The sequence below is a fragment of the Hypanus sabinus genome, chromosome 3 (assembly GCF_030144855.1).
Source record: "Hypanus sabinus isolate sHypSab1 chromosome 3, sHypSab1.hap1, whole genome shotgun sequence".
In the NCBI taxonomy this organism is placed as follows: domain Eukaryota; kingdom Metazoa; phylum Chordata; class Chondrichthyes; order Myliobatiformes; family Dasyatidae; genus Hypanus; species Hypanus sabinus.
Window position 1 is genome coordinate 117,327,366 of NC_082708.1, and position 17,196 is coordinate 117,344,561.

General features: G+C 39.7%; 1 protein-coding gene across 6 annotated transcripts in view; it reads right to left on the reverse strand.

Moving 5' to 3' along the window:
* slc10a7 (solute carrier family 10 member 7) overlaps positions 1-17,196 on the reverse strand; it is a 221,658-nt gene that overhangs the window by 118,978 nt on the left and 85,484 nt on the right. The window contains exon 6 of one of the 6 annotated variants that reach the window (XM_059965008.1): positions 1,191-1,413. The exons of the other annotated variants lie outside the window; for them this stretch is intronic. Within the exon in view, the coding sequence (XP_059820991.1) occupies positions 1,306-1,413 (108 nt within the window). The 3' untranslated portion in view covers positions 1,191-1,305. Of the gene's footprint in view, positions 1-1,190; positions 1,414-17,196 lie in introns of those variants that run through there. 6 annotated transcript variants of the gene reach the window in all.

Here is a 17,196-nt window from a genome sequence, read left to right on the forward strand (position 1 = left end):
TTCCTTATTAACACAAGAACATGCTTAAGCACAGCTCCTTTTATAACGTGAAAACACCACTGTTGTATGAATCACAGGTGGTATCGAATCAGTTTACTGAAGAGATACGACACCTCGTTGAATGGTGCTGCATCACAACCTCTCACTTTGTGTCTGTATAAAAGCTGATTGCTGATTTCAGGAAGTGGAATGAGGGCAATCACGTGCCAGTCTACATTAGGGAAAATCAGCAGTGGAGAGTTAACAGCTTTAACTTTCCTGATTTTAACAGACCAGATGACACATCCTGGGCCGTGGCTTGTCACTGGACACCCTAACAAATTTCTACATTTGTATTTTTGAAAGTTTCCTGACTGTCTGCATCATGGTCTGGTACCACAATTCGAGTGTGCAGGAATCTAAGAAGCTGTCAATACACTAGCAGCACATCCCTCCCCATCAATAGCAGCATCTACAAGAAGTACTACTGTAGCTCCAGAAGACAACATTCAAAGATTCTCATCGTCTGGGCGTGTCATCTTCTCACAATTACAATCAGAGAAGAGGCAGCGAAGCCCGAAGTCCTAGCAACAGCTACATCCCTTCAACCATTCAATACTTGAACCAACTGGCACATTCATAATCACAAGAGTTTAGCAACATTATGACCACTTTGATCACATTACAATAAAATTGACCCTTTCTTGTTCTGTATTCTTTCTTGTAAAGATAGCGCTTACTTTATTTTTTTGTGGATGCTGTTTATATGATGTTATGTGCCTGCAATGCTGCTGCAAAAGTAAGTTTTTCATTGCATCTGTGCATTAACGTACCTGTGCACATAGCAATAAATTCAACTGACGATACATACTTAACTAGTACAGTCATTGATCCCCTTTCTTCTTAATAAAAAGAGGCTGGGCTCTGGACTTGTTGCTGTAGGAAGGTGCAACAGCTACATGATATTAGACAAAAAAAAAGTTCATCCTTTTGTTTAAAATCCCAGGTTCTAATGAAGTTTATTTGATAGAGAAATTGGATTCAAGGTGATAAATATGGAATATATCATATAATATATACAAAATACTATATACAAATTATAAATCCTACATAAAGTATTTCCATTTTCAAATTCAAGTTAACAGTACATTTAAATTTTCTCAATATCTGCTGTACAGGTGTTATTGATCACTATGGACTAACAGTCTTCCATACCTGTGCTAGTTTTCCTGGTTCACTTTTCAACTTCACCCATCAAAGAGCCATACCAACATCTGGTTTGGTATTAGAGTGGACACATTATTTAATACATCTGTTTGTTACAAATTAAAATGAGAAATCTGGCACACAGCTAGTAGAATGAGTCAAAAATACTGCAAGTCTGCCATTTATCATAGAAGTGGTAATTATACTGATGGTTATATTCCTTGTAAGCTGTAAACAAAAAGGTAGGATATTTATCAATACGAGTGAAAGATTTGCTGAACCTCAGATTACATTACACAAAAATCTCAAATCATAAAGGATTTCAGTCATTATGGAACACTGAACTGTCTCCCAAATCAGACTTTGAAATTTTTAACATGATCTGTTTCAAACCAATGGAGTAAAGCTTTTCACATTTACTGCTTTCAACCATACAAAAGTATGAAAAAGTCAATTGTATAACTAAACCAAAAGTAAAGATTTTGTTTTAGAAAAATTAGGACATTTAAAAGTCATTCTAAGATTATAAACACTACTTTTTAACAAAAGTTAATGCTAATAGCTGAAAGATAAATGGATAAGATACAGAATGTTTAGATAATTGATCCAAATTCACAAGTTTTAATAGTTGCATTCAAGAGTAAATTTAATTAATCAAGAGCTTAACTTACTGTTATTCATTTATGATTACTTTAGTTCTAGTATTAACTGATATCTTAACAAATGTACCAATCCTTTTTCGGATGCAATACTAAGCTTTGTACACAACATCTGTACACAGAAGAGTTAATGAATGTTTTATTCAATTACATGGGGAAATGTTGAAATGTGTCCACTTGTAAGGGAAGATTAAAATCAGTGACCGTGAACCTACGAAATTTACCAATAAAACAAATCAGGAATTCAGAAGAAAGCATCGTCTACCCAGAGCGATGTCAAAATGTGAAACTGACCACCAGAAGTAGCTGTTGAGAACTATACAGATGTGTTTATGAAGGAAGTGATTATAAAAAATGAGGGGAAAATTGGTTAATGTTGAAAAGAGATCAAAAAACAAATACCGGGCAGGGCCAAATAGGCCAAATATCTATTTCATGTACAATTCCCTATAATTATTTGACTCCTTTGATCTTTCTACACCACTTGGTTCTTTTATCATAACTCATTAATATTTCTGGCTTTGAATTTCAGTAATTGGTTGGTTCTGGTGTTAAATAGGAGTGAATAAATTATTCCATATGTCATTCTATAATGTTGTTGCTGCACAAAGCACTGAGACCACCATATGGAAATCAGTGTGATTAAAATAAATGTTCAGAAGTGCACTGGTGACATCAGCTCCAATGCACGATGCCAAACAGTGCAGAAATTTATTGCTTATGGTTTTCTTTAACTGCAGGAGCTGAATATTTTAAGTGAAGAACAAAAACTGCTGGGAAAGGCAGGCCTGTCACATTCAATACCCAGGATAGATTAATCTAAGAAATTACTGTATGGAGACTATGCAGGTACATGACTTACCAATCATTTCAAGTGAAATAATACTTAATTATATTCTTTTGTAGGATAATAAAATGGTTGTTTTGTCATTTTAACTTTCCTTTGTGGATCAAAAAGTATAGGGGTAGGTTCCAATTTACAATGTAACCCATCTTAAGAAAGACTGAGACATTTTGTTTCACAGATTTGAAGTTCTTTTCCATTGCATAAAAAAAGAGCTTTTCATCACGACTTCCATCAAATGCGACTATACTTTGAACATTTGATCAATATTACTTGGTAGATCTCCCGTGAGTTGTATTTTTCTGGGTATTGAAAAATTAACAAAGAATACATTGAGCATGGTAACATAGTTGAAACATGATTGAAGCAGGTGTTGGATAGCAGGATGAAACAAGCTGATTAAGGAAAGCAAATCTTAAGTTAAAAATGCCAGAAGTGTGCTTCACTTCAGTTTGTATAAAGTTTCAGGGACTTAAATTATTCATTCTTGTTATTTCAGATACAGCAGGTTTAAAAATTTGTTTCTGACACTTATTATACATTTTCATTTGATAAAATGTTTCAGTTAGCTGGTGCATACATTAGAATCTTGTGAAGCTCAGATTTCATGAAGCATAGCACAAATGTTTTTTAAAATATTTATCTATTTCTGTAATCTATTAACAGAAAAGCTTTTATTATGTAAAATGCACTTAGAACTACTGAGCACTTTCATCTCTGCAAAACACCACAAAATGCAGCATATTATTTTGTAATGCAATGAAAGAAAGCTAAGCTGTATAAACACTTCAGCATTCCAAACAGAAATCAAAATGATCTACACTGGCATCTTACTGACACATTAAAATAGAACAGAAGAGTACAGCACGATAGACACTTCAGCCCAGGATGTGGTGCTGACTGCTTCAAGAACAATCTAAACCTTCCCTCCCACATAAAAAAAAACTATTATACCTATATCCCTCCTTAACATTTCTACAAACACCTGAAAATTGTTTAGATATCTCTGCCCTGGGAAAAAGTCTTGGGCTATCTACTTGATCTAGCATCTTACACACCTCTACCAAGTCATCTCTCATCCTCCTTTGCTCCAAACTGAAAACCCTTAGCTCACTCAACCTATCCTCATTCAGTATGCCCGCTAATCCAGGCAGCATCCTGGTAAATCCTCTCTGCACCCTCTCTGAAGGTTCCACATCCTTCCTATAATTAGGTGACCAGAACTGAACACAATACTCAAGTATGGTCCAATTAGAGTTTTATATTACATCATTATCATACTGCTCGTGAACTCAGTCTACTGACTAATGAAGGCTTCTTAACCATATCGGCTTACCTTCATCAATTTATTTCGTCTCTTCCTCGAATAATTCAATCAGGCACGTTCTGCCCCTTACAAAGCTATGCTGACTATCCCTGATCAGACTATGCTTCTCTAAGCATAGAAACATAGAAAACATGCAGCACAATACAGGCCCTTCGGCCCTCAAAGTTGTGCTGAACATGTCCCTACCTTAGAAATTACTAGGCTTACCTATAGCCCTCTGTTTTTCTAAGCTCCATGTACCTAACCAAAAGTCTTAAAAGACCCCATCATATCCGCCTCCACCACTGTTGCTGGCAGCCCATTCCACACATTCACCATTCTCTGAGTAAAAAACTTACCCCTGACATCTCCCCTGTACCTACTCCCCAGCACCTTAAACCTGTGTCCTCTTGTGGCAACCATTTCAGCCCTGGGAACTTTTTATTTTATTTTTACAGAGGGAGGATAGGCAGGTGATAGAAAAATGCTTGTAAATTCTGTCTCTAAGAATCCTCTACCCACCACTGATGTAAGACTGGTCAATAATTCCTAGGATTATCCCAATTACCTTTCTTGAACAAAGGAATAACATTTGCCACCTTCCACTTTTCTGGTACTATTCGTGCGGCCAGTGAGGATACATAGATCAACGCCAAAGACGCAGCAATCTTTTCTCTTGCATTTCTTGGTAACCTGAGGCATATTCCATCCAGGCCCTGGGACTTACCTTCTAATGTTTTTCAACAGTTCCAGCACATCCTCTTTCTTAATGTCAAGATGTTCCAGCATATATGCTTGGTTTACACTGCCTTCACATTTGTCGAAGTCCCTTTCACTGGTGAATACTGAAGTAAAGTATTAACTAAAGACATCCCCTACCTCCTCTGATTCTGGTACACATTTCTTTTTAATTCTTGGTAAGCCCTACCCTCACTCTAGTAATCCCCCAGTTCCTTACATATGTATTGATGGCTTAGTGTTTTCCTTAATCCTCCTTGCCAACACCTTCTCATATCCCCTTCTAACTTTTCTTAATAACTCTTTCCTGGCTACCTTATAACTCTCAAATACCCTTCTGACCTTTGCTTCTGAAACCTAAAGTATATTTCCTTTCTCCTATTGACTAGATGGGTTAACCATGGTTCCTTCATGCTACCATCATTTCTTTGACTTAATGGGACAAACCTATCCAGAAACCCATGCAGGTGCTCCCTAAATCACCTCCATATTTCCTTGAGTCCATCTGTTCCTAATTTACTTCCCAAGCTCCTGCCTAATATCATTATAATTTACCCTCCCCAACTGAATACTTTTCCATACCATCTGCTCCTAGCCACATCCTAAACAATGCTAAAGGTCAGGGAGTTGTGGACACTATCTCCAAAATGCATGCTCACCAAGAATTCTGTCACCTGATCAGTTTCCTTCACTTTCTAGAGAGAATCATTTTGACTCTCCCCTAGTTGGCCAGTCCTTCCTGGACACATCTAACAAGTTCTGCCCTATCTGATCCTTTTGAACTAAGGAGGTGCCAATCAATATTAGGGAAGTTAAAGCCATCCATGACAACAGTACTGTTATTTTTGCACTTTTCCAATCTGCTCAACTGTCTCTGCTGCTTTGTGGTGGGGGGGGGGGGTATGGAGGGGGAGGTCTATAGAATACCACCAATAATATGATTGCTTCTTTTTTGTTTCTGACTTAACATCTACAATGACTCAGTTCACGATCCTTTCACAACATCCTCTCTTTCTGCAGCTCTGATACTATCAGTGATTAGAACTGACTCCACCATCTCTTTTACCTTCCTCCCTGTCCCTTTTGAAATGACAAAACCCCAGAACATCCAGCAGCTATTCCTGCCCTTCTGACAGCCAAATCTCTGTAATGGCCACAATTTCGTAGTTCTATGTACTGATCCGTGCTCTAAGTTCATCACCCTTATTCTTGATACTTCTCAATTTAAGGCTGACACATTTCAAACCATCCAACTGAGTGTCCTTATGGCCTAGTTTTCCTCAGACTCTCTACACATTTCATTTGCCATTACACCAAATGCTCCATCTCCTAAACTTTCATTCTAGCTCTCATCCCCACTCAACCTAGTTTAAACTTTCCCCAACAGCTCTAGTAAACTTACCCACAAGGATATCATGACATTTTTATTCCATGTTAGGGTCCATGACATTTTTATCCATGTCATTTTTTAAGATATCATAATTAGCTGGCATTGTGCTCAAAGATAGCAAAGCCCAGCTAGCAGATGTTCTCATTGACATTTTCAACATCTCCCTGGATCAGACCATGATCCCCACATGCTTCAAGGTTATCACCATCATCTCAACACCCAAGAAGCTGATGGTATCCTGCCTTAATTACTACCATCCACATTATTATTGTGGCACTGACCTCAATAATAATGAAGTGCTTCAAATGGCTTGTCATGAACTGCATTAAATCCAGCCCTCCCATCACACTGGACTCCTACTAGTTTGCATATCACCCAAATTAGTCCATCAATGATAACATAATCTCTACCTTTTCAACAATCCTGCCTTGCCTCGACAAGGTTATCTCTTATGTCAGAATGCTCTTCATTCACCTCAGTTCTTATGTCAGAATGCTCTTCATTCACCTCATTTCTTATATCAGAATGCTCTCCATTCACTTCAGTTCTGATTTCAATACAATCATTCCCCGGAAGCTAATGGATCTCAATACCTTGTTCTGCAACTGGAACTCGGACTTGCTGAGGAAGAAACCCCAGACGGTCCGTATTGGCAGCAACATCTCCACCTTCATGACGCTGAGCACTTGTGTCCCAAAGCTTGAGCTTAGCCTGTTGCTGTTCACATTGCTAACATACAACTGTACTGCCAAATCCTGTTCTAATCACATCATTGAGCTCAATGACAACACAACAGTGGTAGGTCTCATCAGCAGCAATGGTAAAATAGCATTGTGCAGCTTGTGGACTGGTTTAATCACAACAAGCTAAGTCTCAACATGAACTTCAAGGAGATGCAGGCTGACCACTCCCCACTGCGTATCAACTGAGAGCATGAGGAGCACCAAGTTTCTTGGCGTGCACATTACCTACAATCTCACTTGGTCCCTCAACACCACCTCTTTAGCACAGCACAGCAGCACCTCCACTTCCTGAGGAGACTGAGGCAAGCAAGGTTCCCCCCACTCTCCCATCTTCATCACATTCTGCTGGAGTACCATTGAGAGTGTCCCAAACAGCTGCATCACCACCTGGTATGGGAATTGCAATACAACAGATCACAGGACCCTACAAGATAGTGATGACTGCTGAAAACATCATTGGGGTCTCTCTCCACACCCCCATTCAGCACATATATTAGAAATGCTGCATATGCAGTGCCTCTAGGACTGTCAAAAACTCCTGCCATCCTTCCCACCATCTCTTTGACCACCTGCCATCAGGCAGAAAGTACCGCAGCACCAGAAAGCTAGAACTGTCAGGCTGGGTAACAGCTTCCTCTCCCTGGCAGTTAGTTTTCTTAACACCCTTCTGCCACCCATCAAATATGTCTACCCTGCCTGAATGTCTTGCCGTGCACCCCACTCCACTCCCCACTCTCCAACTCCTCATTCTCATGCTGCACTGGTTACTTTTCATCTCTTATTGCTATTGTTTCACATAGTTATATGACTGTTTTATTTTAAGAGTGCCAGTAACATTATACTGTCTTACATAAACATGTACTTCACACTTTGTCAACTTGTCAATCTTCAGGCCATCCCAATCGGGGACTTGAGCTAAAATAATTTTGTGACTGTATGTGCTGGATTGTACCTATATGTGCTATGTGTGACCCTATGTACTGAGTTTCGCACCTTGGCCCAAGAGGAACAATGCTTTATTTACATGTACATGTACATGTACATTGTACATGTGCAAGGTTGATTGACAATAAACTTGAACTTCTGAATCGTTCTTCTACCCCTGCAGATGACATTATTACTCAAAACATATTTTATTTACTGGAAGGTATATACCAATTATGGACTGCCAAAGTGGATTTGTAACAAACAGTGTTTATTTTAAAAAAATTTTTAAAAAAGACCCTCTGGAAAATCCTGGCAATTCTGGACAATGTTTATCACACCCCACATGCCACCTTGACTGAACAGAGGAGCACTTTCAGTAATAGACCAAGGCAACTGCATTGCTCCAAAGGGTGCTATATGAGGTCATTCTTACCCTCAGCCACCAGGATCTATAATGAATCAACCTATAGCCAGGAAGAGATCTTGTAATCTTTCCTTGTAAATCTTATTTTTATTGTTTTTTCTCTTCTAATATTTGTATATCTGTACACTTCTAATGTTACTGTGACACTGTAATTTCCTTTGGGATCAAGTATCTATCGATCACTGTAAAGATAAAGAAAATTTTATGGTGTTGTATATATTAATTTCCTTAAAACACTTGTTCAAGATAGCTGTTACTAAAATCGAAGCACAAAACGTAGTTACATGGGTAAAAAGGATTGAGGATACAAAGCAAATAGAAGGGTTTATAAAGCAAAGGCAAAATGCTGCAGGTGGTAACAATCTAAAACAGAACAGAAAAATCCACCAGGTGAGCTACCAACTAGAACACAACATTAGAGTCAACATCTCAGCTCTGCAACATTTCTTCAGAGCTCCTCTGATGTAGTTATAAAGAAAACCATTGGCAGCAATAAATGCTGCCCAATTTCTGAGAATTTTCCACCAACTTTTTTATTTTAGTTTTGGCAGAGAAATATTTTGCTGTTTGGCACCTGTGTGCTAGTCTTATTTTATGTACAGACACAAGGCAATCTAATTTGGAATTTCCTAAGGATACCAAATTACAGGAAACTTAAGTAAGGATGCTGGAGAACATGCTGGTAGATGAAATTTAATACATACAGGTGGCTCACTAATCTTTTAGAAATACTGGTTGAGAGGAGTTTACTGGTTTGAATATCAAGAGAATCCAGCACTCTCCAAATAATGTCATATATTTTCTAAGCACAACTAGATTATGCATCTAAATCTTAGAATCAGAATCGGGTTTGGTATCATTGGCATATGTCATGAAATTTGTTGTTTTCCAACAGCAGAATATTGCAATACATACTAATTTTAAAAAAAGACTATTAATTATCATTATATATAAAATTAAATTGAATAAGTAGTGCAAAAAGAAAACAAGAAAAAAACATCACGTAGTGTATGTGGTTCATTGTCTATTCCGAAATCTGATGGTGGAGGGGAAGAAGCTGTTCTTAAAACATTGAGTAATTGTCTCCAGGCTCCTGTACCTCCTCCTTGATATTAGTAATGGGAAGAGGCACATTGCTACTTCTATCATGTCACTTTTCAGTTGTCCAATATCCACTCTCACCTCTTTTACTCTTTAGGTATCTCTTATATGTTACTGGCTAGCTTAAATTCATATTTCATCTCTTCCCTCCCAATGCAATTTATTTATGGACAGCCTTGAAATAAAAGTGTTTGCTACAACAACTAAAAGCTAGACTTATGGCTGACCTATTAGAGGCATTTTTAACACATTTAAAAAATCAGAACAAGGCAACAGAGTTTACTATGCAGGTAGAGAGTGAGGGTACTTCATCGTTTTTAGATGTTATGGTAAAACGAATGGCAGACAAGCTGGAGTTGAGTGTTTACAGGAAGAAGACTTCAGACTAGTCAAATCATCCAAAAAAAAGACAATGCTTGCCATTGTTCGAGGCATAGCACTAAAAGCAAATACCTTGTGCACAACTAGAGCTGCAAAGGAGGAAGAGTGTAAGAAAATCAGAGAAGCATTCAAGAAAAATGACTATCCTATGCACACAACTGAGAAAGGAATGGAGTGAAACACAACACCACAACAAAGACAACCTCCAGATAGAATGGTTAGTGTGCCATACAGTGGTAGCTTAAGTGAGAAGCTAAGATGAATTTGCCAAAAATATGGTGTCCAGTTATTAACAAAATGGGAGGACAAAATTAGAAAAGGCTAAGCAAAGTGGCACCTAGAATACCTAAAGAACAGTGTCAGGGAGTTGTGTACTCCATATCTCTGTCACTATGTCTAATAGTATATATTGGTGAGACTGGAAGGTCACTGAAAACCAGGATAGAAGAACATAAGGATAGAAAAACTTGAAAGCAGAAAGAAATGGGATCACTGAACACTGCCTTTCATACTCATGTAGACCAAGATTTGATGAGGCCAACATCCTTAGCAAGGAAGAGAAGCCTACAAGAGAAAGATTAGGAAATCATTAGAGATGGAGAACCAAATTAGGTACTAAGTGTGTAAAGATAGCTCTGGTTTGGCACCACATATACCTGAAGAGGGTTCGGCCTAAAAAACACAACCAATCAGAACAGGGCTAATTCAAACTAACCAATCAGGAATAGGCAATTTGGACCCAACCAATCAGGGTCGAGCATTAAGCCCCACCCATGGCCTGCTCACTGAAGAAAGTATATAAGGAGGTGTCTCTTGGGGATGTCATTTGACTAACGCGTAAAATGGTTGGTTTACTGTTGAAATGTTGCTATCATATCTGTAAGTACGTGACTGTTATTGCCAAAGGATAGTATGGATAGATGTGATAACCAATCACCAAGCTTCTGTAGTTGGTTTTTAAAAGCTTCCCATCCTCTAACTTTACAGTCTAACTTTTTGCTTTTATGCTGCCTTTGAATTCCTTAGGATACAGGGGTGCGCCACTTAACGTCCATTCAGACAATGTCCGATCGCATATATGTCCATAGTCCCGATTGGAGAACGTGACGTAGTGGACGTAACTAACCTCGTGTATCGCACATCTTGAGTGTAGTAGCATTATCTCTGTTTAATTTTCTTTTGAAAATATTACCGTACAGTGCATCATGGCTTCCAAATGCAGCAAAACCACTCCTAGTGATAGCAGCAGCAAGAGGCAAAGATAAAGTATTGATTTGGAAGTGAAACAAAAGGTTATTAAACAATATGAAGGAGGAAAACCAGTGAATGCTATTGCTCGGGATTTAGGCGTGTCACATTCAGCAATCACAACGATCCTGAAAAACAAAGAAAAAATTCTTGAAGCTGCTAAAGGATCGGCTTCACTGAAAACTACAAGGCTCACGAAAATGTGTGAGGGACCTATATTGGATATGGAGAAATTGCTAATGACATGGATTTAGTCAATACAGGTACACTACAGTACTCCATATAGGTTTGCTCAGTATATAATATGGTGTTCGCAAAACGTCCAAACCACATAATGCCCAATTTCACAGAACGTATCGTGGATGTTATGCAATGCATACCTGTACTTATTTAGAATGTATCTATCCTGCATCTTATGAATTGCTTCCAGAAATTCCAGCCTTTGCTGTTCTGATGACATCCCTGGTAGTGTCCCCCTCTGATCATCTCTGGGTAGCTCTTTTCTCATGTCTCCGCCCTTTACTGTAATATTGATACATCTGCTTTTCGCTTTTCTCTCTCAAACTGCAGGGTGAATTCTATCATTTTAAGATCACTGCCTCCTAAAGGTTCCTTTACCTTACACTCTCCCATCAAATCTGGTTCTTTATAAAATGCCCAATCCAGAAACGCCTTTTCCCTAGTGGGTTCAACCACATGTTGCCCTTAAAAAAAACACATCTTGTCGGTATTCTACAAATTCCTTCTCATGATCCAGCACTAACCTGATTTTCCCAATCTAACTGCATATGGAAATTCACCTGTGACTATCATAGTACATTGCTCTTCTCGTGCCTGTTGTAATTTGTACCCTGCATTCAAACTACTGTTCAGAAGCCTGCATAACTTCTATGTGTCTTTTTAACCTTACAGTTCTTAACTCTACAGTCCTTCTGCCAAATTAGTTTAAATCTTCCCAAACAGCTCTAACAAACATGCCCCAAGAATACTGGTCCTCCTCAAGTTCAGGTGTAATCTGTCCTTTTTGAACAGGTCATTCTTTCCGCAGAACAGATCCAAATGATGAAACCTGAAACCCTGCTTCTGCACCAATTCCTCAGCCACACACTGATTTGCCAAATCATCTTATTCTTGTCCTCATTGGTGCATGGCACAGGCAGCAATCCAGAGGTTACTATCCTTGAGATCCTGCATTTCAGCTTTCTACCTAACTCCCAATATTTTCTCTTCAGGACCTCATGCCTTTTGCTACCTATATCATTGGTACCAATAATCACCACAACTTCTTGCTGCTAACACTCACTCTGAAGAATGCTGTGGACCTGATCTAAGATGTCCCTGATCCTGGTACCTGTGAGGCAACATACCATAGGATGTTTCATGTCCACAGAATCTCCTGTCTGCTCCTCTGTGGAATCCTCTATCATGCCTGTATTCCTCTTCTTCCCCCACTTTCCTTTCAGAGCCACAGACTTAGTGCCAGAGACCTGATTGCTGTGGGCTTCCCCTAGTACGTTATTCCCCCAACAGTTTACAAAGAGTATACATGTTATTCAAGTTCAAGCTCAAGTTTAAACGTCATTTAACCATATCCATAAATACAGCCACAGAAAGCACCACTTCTTTGGGGCCAAGTTGCAAAACACAGTACCAACAGTCATACGCAGCACAGAACATGCAATTATGATAGCAGAAAAACAAAGTTACAAAGAAAAATATATATCCTGAGTCCCTGTTTCATGACCTGTAGATTGATGGTGCATGGATATTGTCCTGAAGCCATGTTTCTACAAGAACAGCCAGCAGCAGTTCCTCATCCAGCAGTCACAGGCAAACGCAATCCAGCTTGTTTTCCCATCAATCAAAAACTGGAGGGCAGCACTGGCAGGAGTGGGCAGTGCCCAACCCAGCACAGAATCCAGCAGCACACAGCCAGCTCCAGGTTTCTCTCCTCAGTGGCCACAGCAGGTGATCCCTAGGCATAAATGAGAGTCTGGTCCGCTCCAGAACTGAGGTCATACAGCTGCCTGCCATCAGTCTCGCCAATGAACCAATGAATCAGACTCGTAGTATTCTTCATTACTAATGTCCAACAGGGACTTGCAATTACAACAAAAGTGTCCAAGACAATCACCTGCACCATCAGTTAGATCATGCACCAAGCTTTGTCTGAAGTAGGCTGCAACAAGCTAATAAAGATTTCCTTGTTTGAAGTGAAGAAAATTTCAATTTTCTGTTTTGTGACAGCATAATTTTCATGAAATCACTGTTTAGCCTTTACCACTCCTAGAAACTCAATTTCAGTCTGAGCCAATATCAAAGTGACATCTAATTCAAACCATTTCCTCCCAGTCAATCTGTTAACTTCTTTTGATGGCCATTCAAAACTCTTTCCAAGAGCAATCAGGGTACCAAAATATCCTGATTTCTAAATTTTCCGGTTGCTTAATGTATCTCAGCATTTTTGCTCTCTTTTTGCATTACTTATTTAATATATATATTTTTTATTGTAACATAATTTGTTTTGTTTTGCTTGTACTGCTGCCGCAAAACAACAAATTTCACATGTATCAGTCACATTAAACCTGATTCGGATCCTAATTCTGACTTCATCACTCTTTATCTTTCCCCACCAACCAACTCAATGCACTCTCCCACACAAAATCTTTGGTGTTGCCAGCCCAGAAGTATATTGAACCTCTCACTGAATAACAGCACAAATTAACTTTCAGGTACAAAGGACAGGTTAAGGCAGTGATGCACATTAAAAAAAAAACAACAGGTATTGCTACATTTATTACCTAAATCACTTACAAAGATTAGACATGAGAAACATATTGATAATGATAATTTCAGTTATTTTTATAAACAATTTTCCTCAGTTGCTGTTCTAGTTGCTGCCTTCTCAATAACCCCTCATTGCTTCTTTAATTGTTCTCACATTGGTCAACATGTGGTCAACCTTCAGTGGTTCTTTTCAGTATGCCAGACTCACAATACTAGACTTCCAGCAGTACTGTATCGTAGTGTTATATTGCCACATAACTGAACCTAACACTCTGTTGTGACAGTCCCATTCCCAACAATAAAATACGTCCAGGTGTAGAATTGCATACAGATGTGGCTCTGGACGCGGGTCAAACAAGATCACTAGTCATCTTATTTGTGGTCCCTGATGCTAGATCTAGTGCTTTTCCAGTGCAAGGTACACCATCAGACCTGGTGTTGCAAAGAGCCTCAAGTCTCAGGATGCAGCAGTATGGATCAAGTCCTATCATAGACCATAGACCTTTTGCTCAGCCTTTCAGCATGTCTCCTGGCTACCACATCTTTTACTAATAACATCACTGGTTGCTCCTTTTAAGTAATAGACAATTTATTGGCAGATTTATAGCCAGAGCATCAAGAGTAAAGAGTAACTAAATGGGATAGAAATAAGGTTTGGAAGATGGCGAGCACTGAGTTACTGGATTTTTGTCATGTGTTGTGTATTTTAGGGCTTGGGCACTGACTGATAAATCTCCTGTTCATAAACAAGTAAGCACCTAAAATTTCCTTAAGATTAATCCCATGTATTAAATGGCAAAATTTTGGTAGAGGCTCGAAATTTGTCAGTTGGAAGTGTGGAGATATGTATAGCAAACAAAAAACAGAAATTTAAGTAGTTCAGGGTTCTCAGACAGAGAAACATAGAAAACCTACATCACAATATAGGCCCTTCGGCCCACAATGCTGTGCCGAACATCTAAAGTTACCCATAGCCCTATATTTTTCTAAGCTCCATGTACCTATTCAAGAGTTTCTTAAAAGACCCTACCCACCTCCACCACCATTGCCAGCAGCCCATTCCACACATTCACCACTCTCTGCATAAAAAAATCTCACCCCTCTCATCCCTCTGTACCTTCTTCCAAGCACCTTAAAACTGTGCCCTCTCATGTTAGCCTTTTCAGTCCTGGAAAAAAGCCTCTGACTATCCACACGATCAAAGTCTCTCATCATCTTATACATCTCTATCAGGTCACCTCTCATCCTCCGTCGCTCCAAGGAGAAAAGTCCGAGTTCACTCAACCTATTCTCATTAGGCATCCTCCCCAATCCAGGCAACATCCTTGTAAATCTCCTCTGCACCCTTTCTATAGTTTCTACATCCCAGTACTCCAAGTGGAGTCTGAGCAGGGTCCTTTCTAGCTGTAACATTACCTCTTGGCTCTTAAACTCAATCCCACGATTGATGAAGGCCAATGCACCATATGCCTTCTTAACCACAGTCAACCTGTGCAGCAGCTTTGAGTGTCCTATGGACTCGGACTCCAAGGTCCCTCTGATCCTCCACACTGCCAAGAGTCTTACCATTAATGCTATATAATGCCGTCATATTTGACCTACTGAAATGAACCACCTCACACTTATCTGGGTTGAACTCCATCTGCCACTTCTCAGCCCAGTATTGCATCCTATCAATGTCCTCTGACAGCCCTCCACACTATTCACAACACCCCCAACATTTGTGTCATCGGCAAATTTACTAACCCAACCCTCCACTTCCTCATCCAGATCATTTATAAAAATCACAAAAAGAAGAGGTCCCAGAATAGATCCCTGAGGCACACCACTGGTCACTGACCTTCATGCAGAGTATGACCCATCTACAACCATTCTTTGTGTAACTCCCTGGGTCGCCTCAGGCTCGCTCAGCTCGTTCTCGTCTAGGGGGAGCAGCCTTTGGCCCCGCCAAACTGGGTAATCAGCTGGTGTGGATGCTGTGTGATGTCCCCACCTCACCCAAAAACAGACAGTACACCATATGCGATTAAATGAGTACAATTTATAAAGGTTACTATAACTAAATGATTAATAACGATACAGTATATATGAAGAAAAAAAATAAAGAAAAGGCGCCAAACTTATCAAAGTCCAAACCACTTCGTGCACAACCGTTGGAGCTCAATTACTGAAGTCTTCTGGCCACCATTTGATCCCCTCCTAACTCCTCGACTCGCAGCTCAGGACCCTCTGAAGTGGTCAACCAAGCACATCTAGCTTCATCCCCCCTCCTCAGAGTACCTCCTGGCCTCGGACCCCTGCTTGAGGTCCGTTCCTCGCCCCGTTTAAAGCATCGCGTCCTCTCTCCCTCACCCCCTCACGCCGATCTGCCCAAAAGCCCGTCAACAATAGCTTACAGACTCAGACGAATGAACAACATTAATCCCCATTTGGTTTACAAAGGAATACAATTCTCGTTATCAGTAAATTTTAACCCAAACAAGCTTCCAGCACTCTCACGCAACAAAGAAGCATTCCTGCTAGTTAATAAAACAAAGAAGCCCTTTTGATTACATACACAGTAACAAAGAAAAAAGAAGAAACCCCCTTTACATTTGCCTTCTGTGAGCAAGCCAGTTCTGGATCCACAAAGCAAGGTCCCCTTGGATCCCATTCTTCCTTACTTTCTCAAAAAACCTTGCATGGGGTACCTTATCAAATAGCTTGTTGAAATCCATGTACACTACACTTACTGCTCTTCCTTCATCAATGTGTTTAGTCACATCCTCAAAAAATTCAATCAGGCTCGTAAGGCATGATATGCCTTTGACAAAGCCATACTGATTATTCTTAATCATATTATACCTCTCCAAGTGTTCATAAATCCTGCCTCTCAGGATGTTTTCCATCAACATACCAACCACTGAAGTAAGACTCACTGGTTTATAATTTCCTGGGCTATCTCTACTCCCTTTCTTGAATAAGGGTACAATATCTGCAACCCTCCCATCCTCCGGAATCTCTCCCATCCCCACTGATGATGCAAATATCATTGCCAGAGGCTCAGCAATCTCCTCCCTCACCCGTCACAGTAGCCTGGCGTACAGCTCATCCAGTCCTGGAGACTTATCCAACTTGATGCTTTCCAAAAACTCTAGCACATGCTCTTTATTAATGTCTATATGTTCATGCTTTTCAATCCACTGTAAGTCATCCCCACAATTACCTAGATCCTTTTCCATAGTGAATACTGAAGCAAAGTATTCATTAAGTATCTCTGCTATCTCCTCCAGTTCCATACACACTTTTCCACTGTCACACTTGAGTGGTCCTATTGTTTCAAGTCTTATCCTCTTGCTCTTCACATACTGTAGAATGCCTTGGGGTTTTCCTTAATCTTGGTCACCAAGGCCTTCTCATGGCCCCTTCTGGCTCTCCTAATTTCATCCTTAAGCTCCTTCCTCCTAGCCTGATAATCTTCTAC